The sequence below is a fragment of the Podarcis melisellensis genome (genome assembly GCF_964234715.1).
Source record: "Podarcis melisellensis genome assembly, chromosome: 9".
NCBI classification, from domain to species: domain Eukaryota; kingdom Metazoa; phylum Chordata; class Lepidosauria; order Squamata; family Lacertidae; genus Podarcis; species Podarcis melisellensis.
Window position 1 is genome coordinate 14,405,272 of NC_138541.1, and position 15,942 is coordinate 14,421,213.

Consider the following 15,942-nt stretch of genomic DNA (forward strand, 5'->3'; position numbering starts at 1 on the left):
ACACTGACAGGGAATATTTGGTTTATAGGTTCAAATAGGCCACAACTTTATTGGTTACAGATGTGAGCGGTTTGGCCTAGGCATTGGGGTGAAGCCAAGCTATATCTTGACTCCTGGCAGGGAGTCCATGAAAGGGTTAAACCACTGACGGGAGTGCCCTGCAACAGATAGTGGCACCCTGAGGGGTCCCCATAGGGGCTGTGACATGGCCCCAGCCCACGCCCAGGCTTCAGACAGCATTCACACCCCGGATGCCTTTACCAGGATACCCTTACCAAGGAGGGGCAGGCGAGGCAACAAACTCCCCTCCAGCCAAATGAAGGCTTAAAGGGACCCCTGATCATTAGGTCCAGTCATGAACGACTCTGGGGTTGCAGCGCTCATCTCACTTTACTGGACAAGCGAGCCGGCGTACAGCTTCTGGGACATGTGGCCAGCATGACTAAGCCGCTTCTCGCGAACCAGAGCAGCACACAGAAACGCCGTATACCTTCCCGCCAGAGCAGTACCTATTTATCTACTTGCACTTTGATGTGCTTTCGAACTGCTAGGTTGGCGGGAGCAGGGACCAAGCAACGGGAGCTCACCCCGTTGTGGGGATTCGAACTGCCAACCTTCTGATCGGCAAGTCCTAGGCTCTGTGGTTTAACCCACAGCGCCACCCATGTCCCAAATGATGGCTTACCCAATACCAAAGAGGCAAGGAAGAGGGAGCCAGCTGGCCACACTGAGTTTAAATGGCCCACTGCCATACTCGCTTTGCTGGCTGATAGGCTGGGGCTGCCTCGCAGTGCCGCTGACGCAGCCAGCAATGACATAGGGGGGAGGTAGTGTACCTCTCCTCACCCCCACGCCGGAAGACTATGAGGCTCGGCTGCCCATGCTCAACATCGCCCTCCAATACAGAAGAGAGCAGATTGTTCATTAGAGAGTACAATGCCAACTTTTCCACAATCCTCTCCCCCTCCCACAAACGGCAAAGATTTAGGTTTTGCTTTTGTCCATGTTACTTACACATCCTGGAACTCCTCCAGAGATTTCTGTGGTGTGAAGACATTTAATAAACTGATAATCTGAAAAGCAGGGAGGGAGAGAAGGAGAGAGCGGTAAAGAATGATAATAAAACATTAGCAGTTGATCAGATTATGACAGATTGCTCTACTGAAATTGCTCTTTAAAACTGTTCAGTTTACACCAATCCATCTTGCTACAAGCATGCATATATGTGTGTGTGTGTGTGTGTGTATATATATATACACACACACACACACACACACACACACACACACCCCACCACCACCAACAATAACAACAACCCACAAGCAGCAGATCACGAAGGCATATGTTGCAAAGAAAGACATTGTTTTGAGAAGACCGTGATCGCTTGCGTTTGATTAAAACAAAAGTGGAGCAAATTCTCCCTCTAAACTGGGAGTTCACAGCTGAATGTTCAGCCTTGCTGGAAACAAACATGTAGAATTTGCTAAGCCACGAGGCGTCAGTGGTATATTAATGATGCTTGCCAGGGAAGGACAGACAGGTGTTGAGGCTTCAGAGAAACAACAACTTACATATTAAAAGCAAATGGTTTCTTTGTTTTTGCTTTTTTAGGGGTGCAGGATGTTACTGTGATCCACTGCTACTATTAATTTATGCTACTGCTGCCACTATTAAAGGTAAAGGTAAAGGTACCCCTGCCCGTTTTCGGGCCAGTCGTGTCCGACTCTGGGGTTGCGTGCCCATCTCGCTTAAGAGGCCGGGGGCCAGCGCTGTCCGAAGACACTTCCGGGTCACGTGGCCAGCGTGACAAGCTGCATCTGGCGAGCCAGCGCAGCACACGGAAACGCCGTTTACCTTCCCGCTAGTAAGCGGTCCCTTTTTATCTACTTGTACTCTGGGGTGCTTTTGAACTGCTAGGTTGGCAGGCGCTGGGACCGAGCAACGGGAGCGCACCCCGCCGCGGGGATTCGAACCGCTGACCATGCGAGCGGCAAGTCCTAGGCGCTGAGGTTTTACCCACAGTGCCACCTGCGTCTCCGCTGCCAATATTAGGCTGCACTTAAAAGCTGCTATTGTCACTCCCTTTAGTTAGTGCCTACTGCAAGGCTGAAGGGTGTACCCCAGCCCAGCTAAATGTACTCTGCACGCACCAGCCCTTTAGAGATGCAGCTGTCAAAATGAAGCTGATCATTGGCAGTGCTAGAGGTTGGAAGTAACTTTAAATTAATACAGGATATGGGTCAAATACAGCTGTCTGCGTTCTTGCTTTGTCAAACGACTGGAGGAAACTGCTCTGAACTGGCCTAGCACACAGGCGTAAACTCATGGAGCTCATAGGCATTTTAAAAAATGCCACAAGATGTCTATTTTGCAATATATTTCATGAATGCTTTATCTTCTGCCATCTCATTGGTGGACAGCTACCTGTTAGGATATAGTTCCGTTACACCTTAAAAGGAACAAGCATGACTGTTGTGTGTCACAGGCCTGTTTACATTCCAGCACAGCTTGCTGGGAACTTCCATTTGTATATTGCTTTTGCTATACTGCTGTTATGCTTGGACACAAAGGGAAGCAGACATGTTTTTCCTTTGTCCTGCTGCTGAATAAATGCTGTAAATATGCTTACACATGTCTCTGTCCACTACTTCTGCTGCAAAGTGTTTCATCCCTCTCACGTTATGGGTTCCCACTGCACTCTTGTCCTAACTTTACCTAGAAAATCGAGTCTTCCTTTCATTCCTTCATCTCCCCATCTGCAGCACTACCCCTCTTCCTACATTGCAAGGGGATTTCCAACTCTACGATTCTTTCCAGCTTTGCTCCTTTCTCTTTTCAAGATTGCTGAATAATCCATTGCTGCCAAGGATCCTGATGCTACGAGGTCCCCCTGGCTCAGTTCAATAAGTCAATAAGTGTTAGGGCGTAGGTGGAACCCATTTTTTACACTCAGAGGGCCACGTGGTAGTAAGTGAGTGTGGCAAAAGTCTGTGTGGCCAGACACACCTCACACTCTCCATCCTGGTGAGAAAGTGGAATTAGCCTAGTTCAAGGTCACATTCCAACATGGCAAAAATCATGAGAGGAGGGTACAGAGCAACGATGGGGCTTGGCACAGTTCTGAGGCCTGGGCAGAGAGGCCAGGAGAGAGACGTTGGGCCCTCAAACCTGCAGTTCCTCACCACTTTACAGTGGATGCTCGGCTTGCAAATGTGATCCGTGCAGAATGCACGTTCGCAACCCGTGTCTGTGCAGGCGCGGGTTGAAATTCGGCGCTTCTGCGCATGTGCAAAGCGCGGTTTAGTGCTTCTGCGCATGCGTGGCCGTCGAAACCTGGAAGTAACCCGTTCCAGTACTTCTGGGTTTTGGCAGTCCATAACCCAAAAAACCGTAACCTGAAGCGTCTGTAACCCGAGGTATGACTGTACTTAGGGAATCTGTTCCCCAGCCTTCCCAGTGGGAAGCTGAGCATACATGGAAGGAAGTCGAAAACCACCATTTTAAATGACTATTGCCAATGTGAACCAAATTATCTGCAGCTGTGACATATATATATTTGATTCACTGTAAATGTTAGCCTCTTAGGCACTCTGGTAATTACAAGTGAAGGGGGGAAATGAGGACTTAAGCATCTGAAATGTATAAAATTTGAAAGCACATTATTAAAACGTTAATTGAAAGAGCAAACTGCCAACATCTGAGCCTGGAAGGAGAGAGAGCATCTTTGAGGGCCCTTCAGACAAGGTAGCACATTGCTACCCTCTGAATCTTCTGATCTCTGTTTGCTCTTGATTGATCCCTTAACTGGACTACATGCTTGCTTCTGATCCTTCCAACTGACCCATGTCACATTCACACCATATATTTAAAGAACTGTGATTCTACTTTAAACAGTCATGGCTTCCCCCAAAGAATTCTGGGAACTGCAGTTCTTTGAAGGGTGCTGAGAGATTTTAGCAGACCTCTAGTCCCCTCGCAGAGCTACAATTCCCGCTCTGAGGAGTTTCTGACATTTCCTGTTTGGCAGCTTCTAAAATGACGAAGTCTGAAGAATTCAGAACTGAGGTTCATTTTCAAAACCTAAATTTTAAATTTTGTATTTGGGATTTAAATGGGAAAAGTGTATTTTATTTTAATGTTAGTTTCTACCCCGCCACAACTAAAAGCACCTCATGCTTTGCTACACTGAGAATAGCTGCGTGAACCAATCTTGTAGGAAAATGTCTTGTGGTGGGAGGGGAAAGAGAGATGGTCTGATCTGTGCTGGAAGAGAACCGTGCCCCTCACCATTTGGTGAGGAGGCTGCAAAAAGAAAAGGGTACGAAAGAAAGGGATAAAACTAAAAATAAAAAATCCACTTGAAAGAGAACACAAGGTTCGTTCCTCTACTGCTTTACCCCGTGTCATTGAGTTCCGACCTTGACCTTAATCCTGATGCTATTCACATAAGCACAAATGTTATCCAGTATTAGCATATACCAGTTATGTCGCTGTGGACGGGATAATAAGCACACAATTGATCTATTGCTGCACAAGAGAATGGAAACTGAATTGGTTTTCCACTCTTCTCCACAGGACTTTCATGGGATTTAAATAGGAGGAGATCTCCATAGTGACAGCATAATCAAATATGCTGATCCGAGGCTCAGAGACTCAACTCTCTTTTGCCAGCAAATTGTGAGCGCAGCTAAACTTTTGCCCTTTCCCCGACACCTACTTTTGGGAAGGGAATAATCCAGCTCTGATCACACCCACACCTCCCAAATTCATGCAGACGCTGCACAACTATCAATGGAGTAATTCCCTGGAACGACAAGCAAAACATAATCTTGTTTTTAAATTAATCAGGGCATAACATTATCTCTCTCTCTCTCGGTTTGCAGTGTCAAATATTCAATCTTCTCAATCCCACCACCAAAAGAAAAACTCACATTTTTGTGATTCACACACTTCATGAGGACTAGCTCCCTGTAAGCTCGCTTCGCATGTGTTTGATTTTGAAACGGCCTGCTGAGCTTCTTAATGGCCACATTTCTGTCGAGAACAGCATCATATGCAGCACTGGAAAAACGAAAAGGACAAGAATACAACTATTACATCATTAAATTCATTGTTAGTCTTAATTTGTTTCAAAGATTCTTCTTTTGTTTCAGTCGAAGTATGCATTTCTTAAATTGCCCTAATCTCTTTCCAGCAATCTTTTAGCTTTAGCGTAATAAATATTCAGGAATCCAGCTTATCAGAGTCAAGCACAAGCATCATTGTTCACAGAAGCTGGAGTCAACAGTTGATTTCAGTGGTCACACTAGTTAAGCCTGAATACTTGTGATTTACTTCACAAGAAGGTAAAGACATCATGACCAGCCACCACGATTCTGAGTAGGAGCAGAGCAGTGTCTTCTCAGTGGTGACTCCTCTTCTGTCAAACTGCCTTTCAAGAGGAACCAACTCGATCCATTTCTTTGACTCAGCTAGAATACATTTTTTAAAAAAACAAATCTGCCATGCCTTTTAAGCTATTGACCTCCGTGTGCACGTTTTCTGTTCTCTCCTGCTACTTTTAATATTCCACTTGTTCTTCTTTTATTTTTCATATTATTTTATTGTGCTAATTGTTTTAACTCTCCTTTAGGCTGCTTAGGGTGGTGCAAGTAAAAGGTGCCTCATAAAGAGAAAGAAGGAATAAACTTTATTGGTATAGCACCTGAGAATATTTCTCCTTGACGGTCCTTCTTTAGCCCCAGATCTAGCTACTTTTAATTTATCTGCTTCTAAATTCAGTCTCGCCGGAGAGCTTATCTGCTTCTGCATGCCGTTTCTGGAAGTACACATGAGTCACAGCTTAGTTTAACAAAACTGGAAGGCTGTTTCTACCTGCTCCATGCCACAATTGCTTCATGTCTTTGATTATTATTATTTTTTTTGCAAAGCAATATAATGCAATAATAATAGAAGCTTTTACCTACTCTGCAGAAGCACGGTTGGGATTAATTGAATAATGTGTCTCCCCCCCCCCTTCATTGCAGATTCCATCATGATGAAAAGAGCATGCCAGCTATGTTTAATAATTAATTTGCACCAGGAGGGAGGGGGAAATGAGTGAATAAGGCACCTTTAAAATAAAAATTCAACAAACCTGACAGCTCTGTTTGCTAGAAACAAGGGTGGTGAATCTTTTCTCCCTAGCCAGCCAGATCCCAACATCCCTAACCCTCTGTGGGCCATTTTGACTGGTGGGTAGGACTTGCTTTTGGTGCTGACAGCAAGCCCCTGCCCCCTTCAGCTGCCCTAAGGAACTCGCATTAAGCTCCTAGTTGTTCCTCCAGAGCTACATCAGATATGGGGCAGTTGGTGAGGAGAAAGGTCTCAAACTGGTACTTATGTCAGGTCTAATTAGGGGAGGGGGCAATGATTCCCTACCCCTGCTTAAAAAGAAGCAGATTATGGTGTGTTTGTGTCTGAGAAAGATTAAGTCCCCCCCACAAGTGGTTTTCTTCAGATCCTCCCTGCGGATAATCTATGTACCATTTTCATTTAAATTCATACAAATCCGTGGCGGATGAGGCTATCAATAGCTACCTGCCATGCTGGCTCTGTTGTACTTGCACTGGTGGAGGCAAATGCCTCTGGACATCAGTTTGCTATGGACCACAAGTCAGTAGAGATGCTCAGGTCCTTTTGGGCTTCCCATGGGCATCAAGATGGCCACTGCATGGACAGGTTGCTGGACCAGTGTCCAGAGCCAGTGATGAGCTGGGTGAGGGCCAATAAACTTAGGGCTCATCCATATTATCACTTGTTCCATGACTAGAAAGCATGGGTCCAAGCAGTTTTGCCTTAGCCCTGCCCATTTCCCCTGTAAAACCTGCTGTTTAGTACTAAATTGGAGCAAATGTCAATCTGGAGAAAACCCAACTGATGCTTGCTCTGATTCAAAGGTAAACAATTGGTTTTCCTGGCAGGGCAAGCAGAAGTATGGATGAGCCCTGAATCCCAGCAAGACAGAGGCGATGTTGGGAGGTGGTTTTCAGATCCAGGGAAGCAGCCTGGTGTGGATGGGATTGCACTTGCCCTAAAGGAACAAACGCACAGCTTGGGGTTACTCATTCAGTGCCTTCACTGGATGCCCAGGTAATTAATGCTCTAGTAACCTTACAGGAGAAGGGACGTGGGTGGCACTGTGGGTTAAACCACAGAGCCTAGGACTTGCCGATCAGAAGGTTGGTGGTTCAAATCCCTGCGATGGGGTGAGCTCCCGTTGCTCGGGCCCTGCTCCTGCCAACCTAGCAGTTCGAAAGCACGTCAAAGTGCAAGTAGATAAATAGGTACTGCTCCATCAGGAAGGTAAACGGCGTTTCCGTGCGCTGCTCTGGTTCTCCAGAAGCGGCTTAGTCATGCTGGCCACATGACCCGGAAGCTGTACACCGGCTCCCTTGGCTAATAAAGCGAGATGAGCACCGCAACCCCAGGGTCGGCAACGACTGGACCTAATGGTCAGGGGTCCTTTTACCCTTACCTTTAACCTTACAGTTGGACTGCAATGCGTTTTACATGGTGCTACCTTCGAAGGTATCCTGGTAGCTGCTAATCTTAGGAAGTGAGATGGGATTATATAGCACTGAGTATTATCTCCTCTGACTGACAGGATCTCCCCAAGGTCTAGGGCAGAAATCTTCACTCACCAGCAGCTGGAGAGGGAAGGAATGATGTGCTAATGCTTGAAGGAAGTGGGTGAGTTTGCGTTGCCTCTCCATTCCTCTAGGTACTTGGTTGGGGAGCTGCCTGGCCAGAGGTACAAACCAGCCTCTGGCTTGTGGGATGTGATAGGTAAGTAGCAATCAAGTACAACATTCCTTGTTTTCCTAGAGTGGACATGTGGGGGAATGTTTAGTCCAGCCAGTCAAAAACTTCCTGTTTCCTCCTGACTGGGGCATACTTCCTTTGCATGTGACTAGAGGTGGGTGTGACCTTATCTGTCCAGGTAACAAAAGTGACAAGGCACACAGCACACTCTCTCTCTCTTTGACTTCCTCCATCGTTGGAGCAGCTTTTCACTAGAAATGCTCTGTTGGCTTCCAGCCAACGGAGGACACTGGGATTATCCCCGTATGGGATAGCTCCACATGTATATACTTGTAACTAAGTCTGCCTTCAGGGATCCATCTGTGAACTAAATGTGAGTAAACTACTTTTATATACTTTACACATGATTGTGCCATGTTTATTCTTTTAAGAGGGATATAAGGGAACTTACCAGGAACCTAATAGTGAGAGGCTTACACAAGCCTGCAACTAGCTACCCACTGTGTGTTTAAAAGGGGAATGTGAAACTCTGCTAAGTAAAGGAACTTGCTAGTGCAAGTTAAAAGGATACTAATAAACAATATATCCTCTCCTGCCTCCCTGAACATTCCCACATGTCTCTTAGCCAATGCACAAAGATGAGAGGAACATTGCACATGCTACCCCTTGATGAATCATCTTGTGAATACATCCAGTAGAAAGATGTAGAGGCTGTGAAAGCTAAGAAAAATAACATTTATAAAACAGCTGGGGCAGGAGGAGAGGATGAAGAAAGAGCTGTGAATGATGGGTGGGGGCCTTTCCGCATCCTTTGGACACCCTGGAAAACTCATCAAACCTGATGTACCTGGAAATGGGTGTGGAGAACATAGCTGAATGAGACACAGCTGAGAACTGACAGCTGACTTTGGCTGGTTGAGAAGCACATAAGAAGAGGAGCTGCAAGGAGATCAGCTATTGGTAGGATGGGGGTTCAGTGCCCCTCACCAGGATGCCCATTTTGTTGCCAAGGTCAGACACCCCTGCCTCCCCACTTTCTACTTTATTGGAATACCCCCGTGCCTAAAATAATCAGAATAGCTGCTGTCGCTTCCCCTCCTCTCCTTCCTTCGGCCCTCTCCACTCGCCCACATTGGTTCATTTTGATTTTGCTGCAGTTCGCCTGCAGGCTGCCGAGGAAATCTTCTACCACACGCGCACACACCCGATCCCTGCTGTGTGAGTACACAGCTGAAGACAAATATTGGAAACCAAATAACAAAGCCAATAGAAAACCGGTGGGGACGCCTAATGAATTCTGACAGCTCCTGCCGGCAACTGGCAACTTCTAAGATTTTCTTTTCCCTGCTTATAAATTGGTTTTTTATCCCAACCACATACCCCAAGAATACCTTGTCCATATGGCATCCATATTAACATGTAACATAATGGGTGGGTGTGTACCTTTATATAGTTATATCTATCTATCCTTTTTTGGACTATATTATTTTGCTCAGGTATCTAATCATTAGATATGTAAAGTATTTGAGACAACATTACATGAACTCTTATCATCCTCCTCGTTGCACATAGCACCACCTCTCCTCCTTTAAACCAACCTCAAAATTCACTTTCCCATCAAGGCTTTGGCACAAACACTAAGTAATGAGACCCCACTGTATTTGCACCTGAAATCAATACATATCCTCCCCTGTGTACCCCTGCCTACATTTCCCTCATCTCCCTTTGTATTCTGCATTCCTTTGGACAGGAGTCTGTCCACACATCATATTTGCACATAGTTGGACAGAAATGAGTGAAGCAATTTAAAATAGATTCTTAATACAATATTGTGAGTCACTAAGTTGATCAAGATTGATGAAATAATCTGCCTTCTCATATGTTACGTTTCAAAACGAGCTAAGCAAACAATGTGTTAAAATTGATTTTTCTGTTGTTCTGCTGCTTCATTTTTGGCTTCAGATTTCCATTATCTGAGGAAGGATGCCAGAACTGTTTAATTACCAGATAATTAAACAGTCGGTCTGTGAACAGTTAGAAAAGGATGCTGTGATTACTAGGACCCAGCATGGGTTTCACAAAAATAAGTCATGCCAGTTGAAATCTCATTTCTTTTTATTTTGATAGAGTTACAAGTTTGGTGGATCAGGGGAATGCTGTGGATGTACTGTATCTTGATTTCAGTAAGGCTTTTGGCAAAGGCCCCTGTAATGGTTGTAAGGGGTTACTTGTGCGTAAGTTGCCTGCTAGTTGTGTCCGATTGCCTGGTTCACCATGCCTTGGCTGACAGCACACACTCCGTGGCCGGTCAGTTGCTTGCAGAATCTGTCAGTGGGCGTTTCTTGAACCTTTTCCAGCATAAGAGCTGTTTGACGCCAAGTCTCCTCCTACTTTCCCTGCGCGGAACTCATCTGCGCAAGTAAGGGGAAGGCAGAGGTGTGCCAGCGCTCTCTCCACTAGTCTCTGATGCAGGGTCTTGGAGACCAGCCTCCAATTCCTCCATCTCCCTCCCTTCTCTACTGGTGTTACGCTGAATTCCATCCCCCCTGCTGGTTCCCTCTCCGGCATCGCTCTGGAGCCCTGCCTCCGCCTCTCGCTCTGATGTCAGTTCCCTGACAGCCCGCATAATATTCTTGCGAAGAAGCTGATAAAATGTGGACTGGGTGAGATAACTTGTTAGGTGGAATTGTAGCTGGTTGACTGACTGACTCCAAAGTGTGCTCACTAATGGTTCCTCATAATGCTGGAAAAAAGTGACATGTGGGAGGGCCACAGAGTTCTGTCCTGGGCCCATTGTTGTTCAATGTCTTTATAAATGGCTTAGATGAAGGGACCGAGGGGATGCTCATTCAATTTGCAGATGACGCCAATCTGGGAGGGGTAACTAATGTCACAGCAGACAGAATCGGGATTCAATATGACCTTAACCAATTGGGAAACTGGTCCCAAACTAACAAAATGAATTTGAATAGGGACAAGCGTAAGGTTGTGTACTTAAGCAGGAATAACCATATAAGATGAGGGACATGTGACTTGTAAGTAGTAAACGTGAAAAGGATTTAGGGGTCTTAGTAGACCACAAGCTTCACATGAATCAACTGTGTGATGCAACAGCAAAAAAAGCTAATGCTACTCTAGGCTGCATCAACAGAAGTATAATGTCCCGATCAAGAGAAGCTATAATACCGCTCTATTCTGCCTTGGGCAGACCACACCTGGAGTACTGTGCCCAGTTCTGGGCACCAGAATTTAAGAAGGATATTGACCAGCTGGAAGGTGTGCAGAGGAGGGCAACCAAGATGATCAAGGGTCTGGAATTAAAGCCTTATGAGGAACAGTTGAGGGATTTGGGTATGTTTAGCCTGGTAAAGTTGAGAGAGAGGAGATATGAGAGCCATATTCAAATATCTGAAGGGCTGTCACATGGAAGACGGAGCAAGTTTGTTTTCTCCTGCTCTAGAGGGGACGGATTTAAGAATCAATAGCTTCAAGTTACAAGAAAGGAGATTCTGAGTAAACATCAAGAAGAACATTCTGACAGTGAGAGCTGAAACAGGCTCCCTTGGGAGGTAGTGGAATCTCCTTTCTTGGAGGTTTGAAAGCAGGGGTTGGGTGGCCATTTGTCATGGATGTTCTAGTTGAGATTCCTGGATTACAGGGAGTTGGACTAGATGACCCTTGGGCTCCCTTTCAACTGAAAAATCTACAAAGTAACCCAGGAATTGAATAAAGTGTTGGTCTCCAATGGCCTGAAGAATTGTCATGCTGGCTGGGACAGAGGGGTGTAGGAGTCCCAACATCTGGAGGGCCACAGTTCCTCCAACCCTGAAAAAATCACTCTGCTACCCATCTGTGCTCATCCACCAAAACATCATATGATTTGCAAAACATATGGTGTCCATTCAGCTCGCTTTAGCCACATCTGGTCCATCTAACCCAGTACTATGAACTCTCCTTAGCAGTGGTTTTCCATACAACTGGGGGTGAAATGGTTCACCTGGAGATACCAAGGATTGCATTTAAGACCTTCAGCGTGGATTCTTCCAGAGCTATGGCTCCTTCCCTGTGGATGGTGGATGGGTGTTACAATCTCACCATGGGCCTGTAGTAACTAAAAGTCAACACAGGCAAAGATTTGCCTACGGTCCCCACATGCTGAAATTGCTAGGTGAGTAGACCCTTACTGTGCTATCATCATATGCTGAACTCTGCATGGATCTATGCAACCCAGCCTCTGATATATGTTTGTGCTAAAGTTGAATTCAATAGATAATAATCAAAAGCTGCCTTGCAACCAACTGAATAGGCATTAACAGCCCATCCAAATGACTAGCTGGCCTGCAGCTAGATACATACGTGCGCAGAACAGCTCAAAATAAATCAGAGAACCACTTCTTGTCCACCTGCCCATCTTCCAATTCTCTCCCTGACTGGAGGCATTCTTACATGCAATCCTATACACGTTTATTCAGAAGTCCCACCATGTTCAATGGGGCTTACTCCCAAGTTAGTGTAGATAGGATTGCAGCCCTGCTTATTGCAAGTAGCTATTTACACACCTGTTCAAAGGGAACTGGGAAGATTGAAAATACCAAAAGAAAAAATATAGCTTGCAGATAAAACTGTGCAACAATTTCTTTGGAAGGGTTATTGTAGATACTCTTGCTAAACTGTGACTTTATCCTAGCATCTGTATAGCTGCTGATTTTTTTTTAACAGCAAGAACTATAACTCAGTCAGTTTTATCATAAAAACTGTAGCTTTACTATGATATGCACTGTAAAAAATATCCTTTAAGTTTACTATCAAACACTAGCAGCTGGGGGGCACTAAAAGTGCAGTAAATAAACTGGCACCCAATAAATTATTCTTATGGTTGGCACGATGAGGTAAATGTTAGCTTTCCAATTGTCTTTTTTCAAAACAACAACAACAGTAAATAACTATTGAAATGGCCCTGTTTAATGGGGACAAAGATTACTTTCAACTAAACACCTAACTTGCCCAATCCAACAACAAATGGGATATATATACATAGCATTATCACCCTTTAACAATGTGCAAGAAGCTAATTTCACAGGTAGAACAGAAATTAAATTAGCTATGCTACTTTGACTGAACGAATGTTGTAGGAATCAAAGCAGATCATTTAGAGGGTAAGCAGAGAAAACCAAAACCACAAACTTGCAAGGTGCCAGCTCTGGGGTCTCCATCTTGCCATCCTTAATGGATGAAACAGAATGAGGAAGGTGTCTTCCAAGTTTCTGGGCTCCTTCAGTCACACTCAAAACTCCTGGCTTTCAATACTTACCCAGGTTTCAGACCAAGATCATAACCTGGCCATACAATGCAGAGGTTTAGTTAGGTAATGCTCAGACCCAAAGGTGTGAAGATAGGCATTTCTGGGAGTGACGGCATTATTGTGGCAGCTCCTTTGAGTTCAACTACCCTCTATGTCAGGGGTCAGCAAACTTTTTCATCAGAGGGCCAGTCCACTGTCTCTCAGACCTTGGGGGGATGGACTATATTTTGAAAAATGTAAATACCCTGCAAGCCGGTCCCACGGCTGCCTCCAGACCTGGAGGAGGAACGCATTCTGCAGTTGCTCAGGTGCGCGTGTCAGTGGCACCCGCCCACCGGCGTTGTTGATGAGCAGCAGCCACTACATTGGCCCATCCCTGCAGAGCTGCCAAGCAGTGTGCACCACGTGCTGCATCCCATCGTCCAAGACCAGGTCAGCGGGTAGGCCGCGTACGCGGCGTGCCGGTCAGGTGGTCACAGATCACCGTAAGCTGCTCCAGCGTGGCCACCGAGCGCACCACCAGCAGCAGCACCAAGCTGGGTGCCAGGCACGGGGCCAGCAGGCACACTACACACTGGTTGAAGCTCCGCGACGCACCCGTCACGATGCCCATGGCTGCGCCGGGTTTAGCTCAGCCACAGCCAATCCAAAGCCATGCCAGTGTTGCTGCCCGCCCAGAAGATGTGCCAGTGTCGTGGAAGTCAGTCCCCATGCAGTGAGGCATCCGCAGCGTGTGGGGACTGACCGAGCAGGCGGCAGGGTCCGCGGGCCGGATTTCTGAGCCTGGGGGGCCACATCCGGCCCCCAGGCCATAGTTTGCCGACCTCTGCTCTATGTATAATGATGCTAGAGCAGTGGGATCTGCTTGCTAGAGCCAAAGTAGGGAGAGGGGAATCATGATTCCAGGTGGTGAAGATTGAGGTGAATGAGAGAGTCCCATTTAGCCATCGTATTTGGGCCAATTCACTGAACAGGTAGGTCTTTTGTGATTTTGCTACCTTATTTTTTTTGATTATTTATTTATTGCAATTTAGTATACCTTTACAAAATAATAATAGTACCTTTGAGGTTTTACTATAATCAAGCAGTATTTCATGAAATAAATGACCCGCTCCCTGCAGAGACAACGTCTCCTGAAGCTGTTTAACGTGCAGCTGTCCAAGGTCCTGCGTTTTCTCAACTTTGGGTTGTAGTCAACAAAGTTTTACTCAGAATAGACCCATTGAAATTAACAGACATAACTTAGTCATGTGCATTTGTTTCAGTGGGTCTACCGTGAGTAGCGGACTATCACCAATAGGTTTCAGTCCTATGAGTCCCCACTGTCTGATACAGTCCAGATCCAGGGCTGACACCTCAGCATGAACAAAATCTCCATCATTAAATAACTTTAGTGGGGAGAGATGTAGCCCAGGAAATGGTCTCAAGTGCTAAAGACAATGCCATGATTCACTTGACGAGAGGCTACCTAAGCCCACATAAAGCACTTTGAGTTCTGTGGAGGAAAATAAGATGTAACTATATTTAGGGCTGCCATATATCCTGGACTTTACCAGGATTTCAAATGCAGAAGAGACATCGGAATGTGTTTTCATGGTGTCCTGGTTTTTACTTTTTGAAATATGGCAACCCTAACTATATGCATGAGGGACACGGGTGGCGCTGTGGGTAAAACCTCAGCGCCTAGGGCTTGCCGATCGCATGGTCGGTGGTTTGAATCCCCGCGGCGGGGTGAGCTCCCGTCGTTCGGTCCCAGCTCCTGCCCACCTAGCAGTTCGAAAGCACCCCTAAGTGCAAGTAGATAAATAGGGACCACTTTCTAGCAGGAAGGTAAACAGCGTTTCCGTGTGCTGCGCTGGTGCGGGCTCACCAGAGGAGGTTAGTCACATTGGCCACGTGACCCGGAAGTGTCTCCGGTCAGCGCTGGCCCCCAGCCTCTTAAGTGAGATGGGCGCACAACCCTAGAGTCGGATACGACTGGCCCGTACGGGCAGGTGTACCTTTACCTTTACCTATATGCAACTAACTAATGTTATCTGCAAGATTCATGAAAACTGTGCTGTGAACCCACCCAGCCAGGTCATTGATTCTGTATATTTTGCTGAGGAAAGCAGCAGTTTAAATGGATCTGCAGAATTCACAAGATGTGTGTATTTGGTTACGGTACTCAAAATGTCAGACTCAGAAATGTGGCTATTGTCACTGAAAAACTCTTTAAAGGTTCCCTGTAAACGTCTCAGGTGTTTTGTGCAAGCTGGAACCATCAAATCCGTGCCAAATTTCACTCAGTGCTGTAAATTTTAGTTGATTCATCAATTAGATTAATCAGCTAAAAACCTTCTAATTGGCTAGAAATATGTATTTGATTCATTAGGGATCTGTTTTAAAACACACATTTACACATATTTACAAAAACATCAGAAAGCAGGAATTTACCATAGAAGAAGCATGAAGGGCAAAAACTGCAGTCACTACATCCACTTCTTAGGCTTGATGCTTTCATGGTGATGACCAGAGTGTAATTTTATAACCAGCTCGTGCTGTGGCTCAGAGGTTCAGGTGTTCATCTGCTCTTCAATCAGCACAGAGATTCCTGCAACCCCCTTGAAACTGCTGGATAAGGATTTGCAATCAAGCCCGCCTGCTGTCTGTGACACACTCGTCGTGTGCATTTTTTTTCTCTTTTATTGCCTATGCAGCTGCTTCTAGGATTAAAGGAATCCATTCCTGGTCGTCCTCTGGTATTTTGCAAAGATTACAGGATCAGGCTGAGCCCTAACATACAGCATGGAAATGCATGGAGCAATATCTCTTCAGCCTCCTTATCTGCAATATGG

The 15,942-nt window shown here is 45.8% G+C and overlaps 1 protein-coding gene across 8 annotated transcripts in view; it reads right to left on the reverse strand.

Annotated features, from left to right (window-relative positions):
- MAPK10 (mitogen-activated protein kinase 10) overlaps positions 1-15,942 on the reverse strand; it is a 236,881-nt gene that overhangs the window by 57,912 nt on the left and 163,027 nt on the right. For all 8 annotated transcript variants that reach the window (XM_081925123.1, XM_081925122.1, XM_081925125.1 and 5 more), the window contains 2 exons: positions 4,932-5,061; positions 1,015-1,073 (listed from right to left, as the gene is read on the reverse strand). In XM_081925123.1, coding sequence (XP_081781249.1) covers positions 1,015-1,073; positions 4,932-5,061 — 189 coding nt within the window. The remainder of the gene's footprint in view (positions 1-1,014; positions 1,074-4,931; positions 5,062-15,942) is intronic.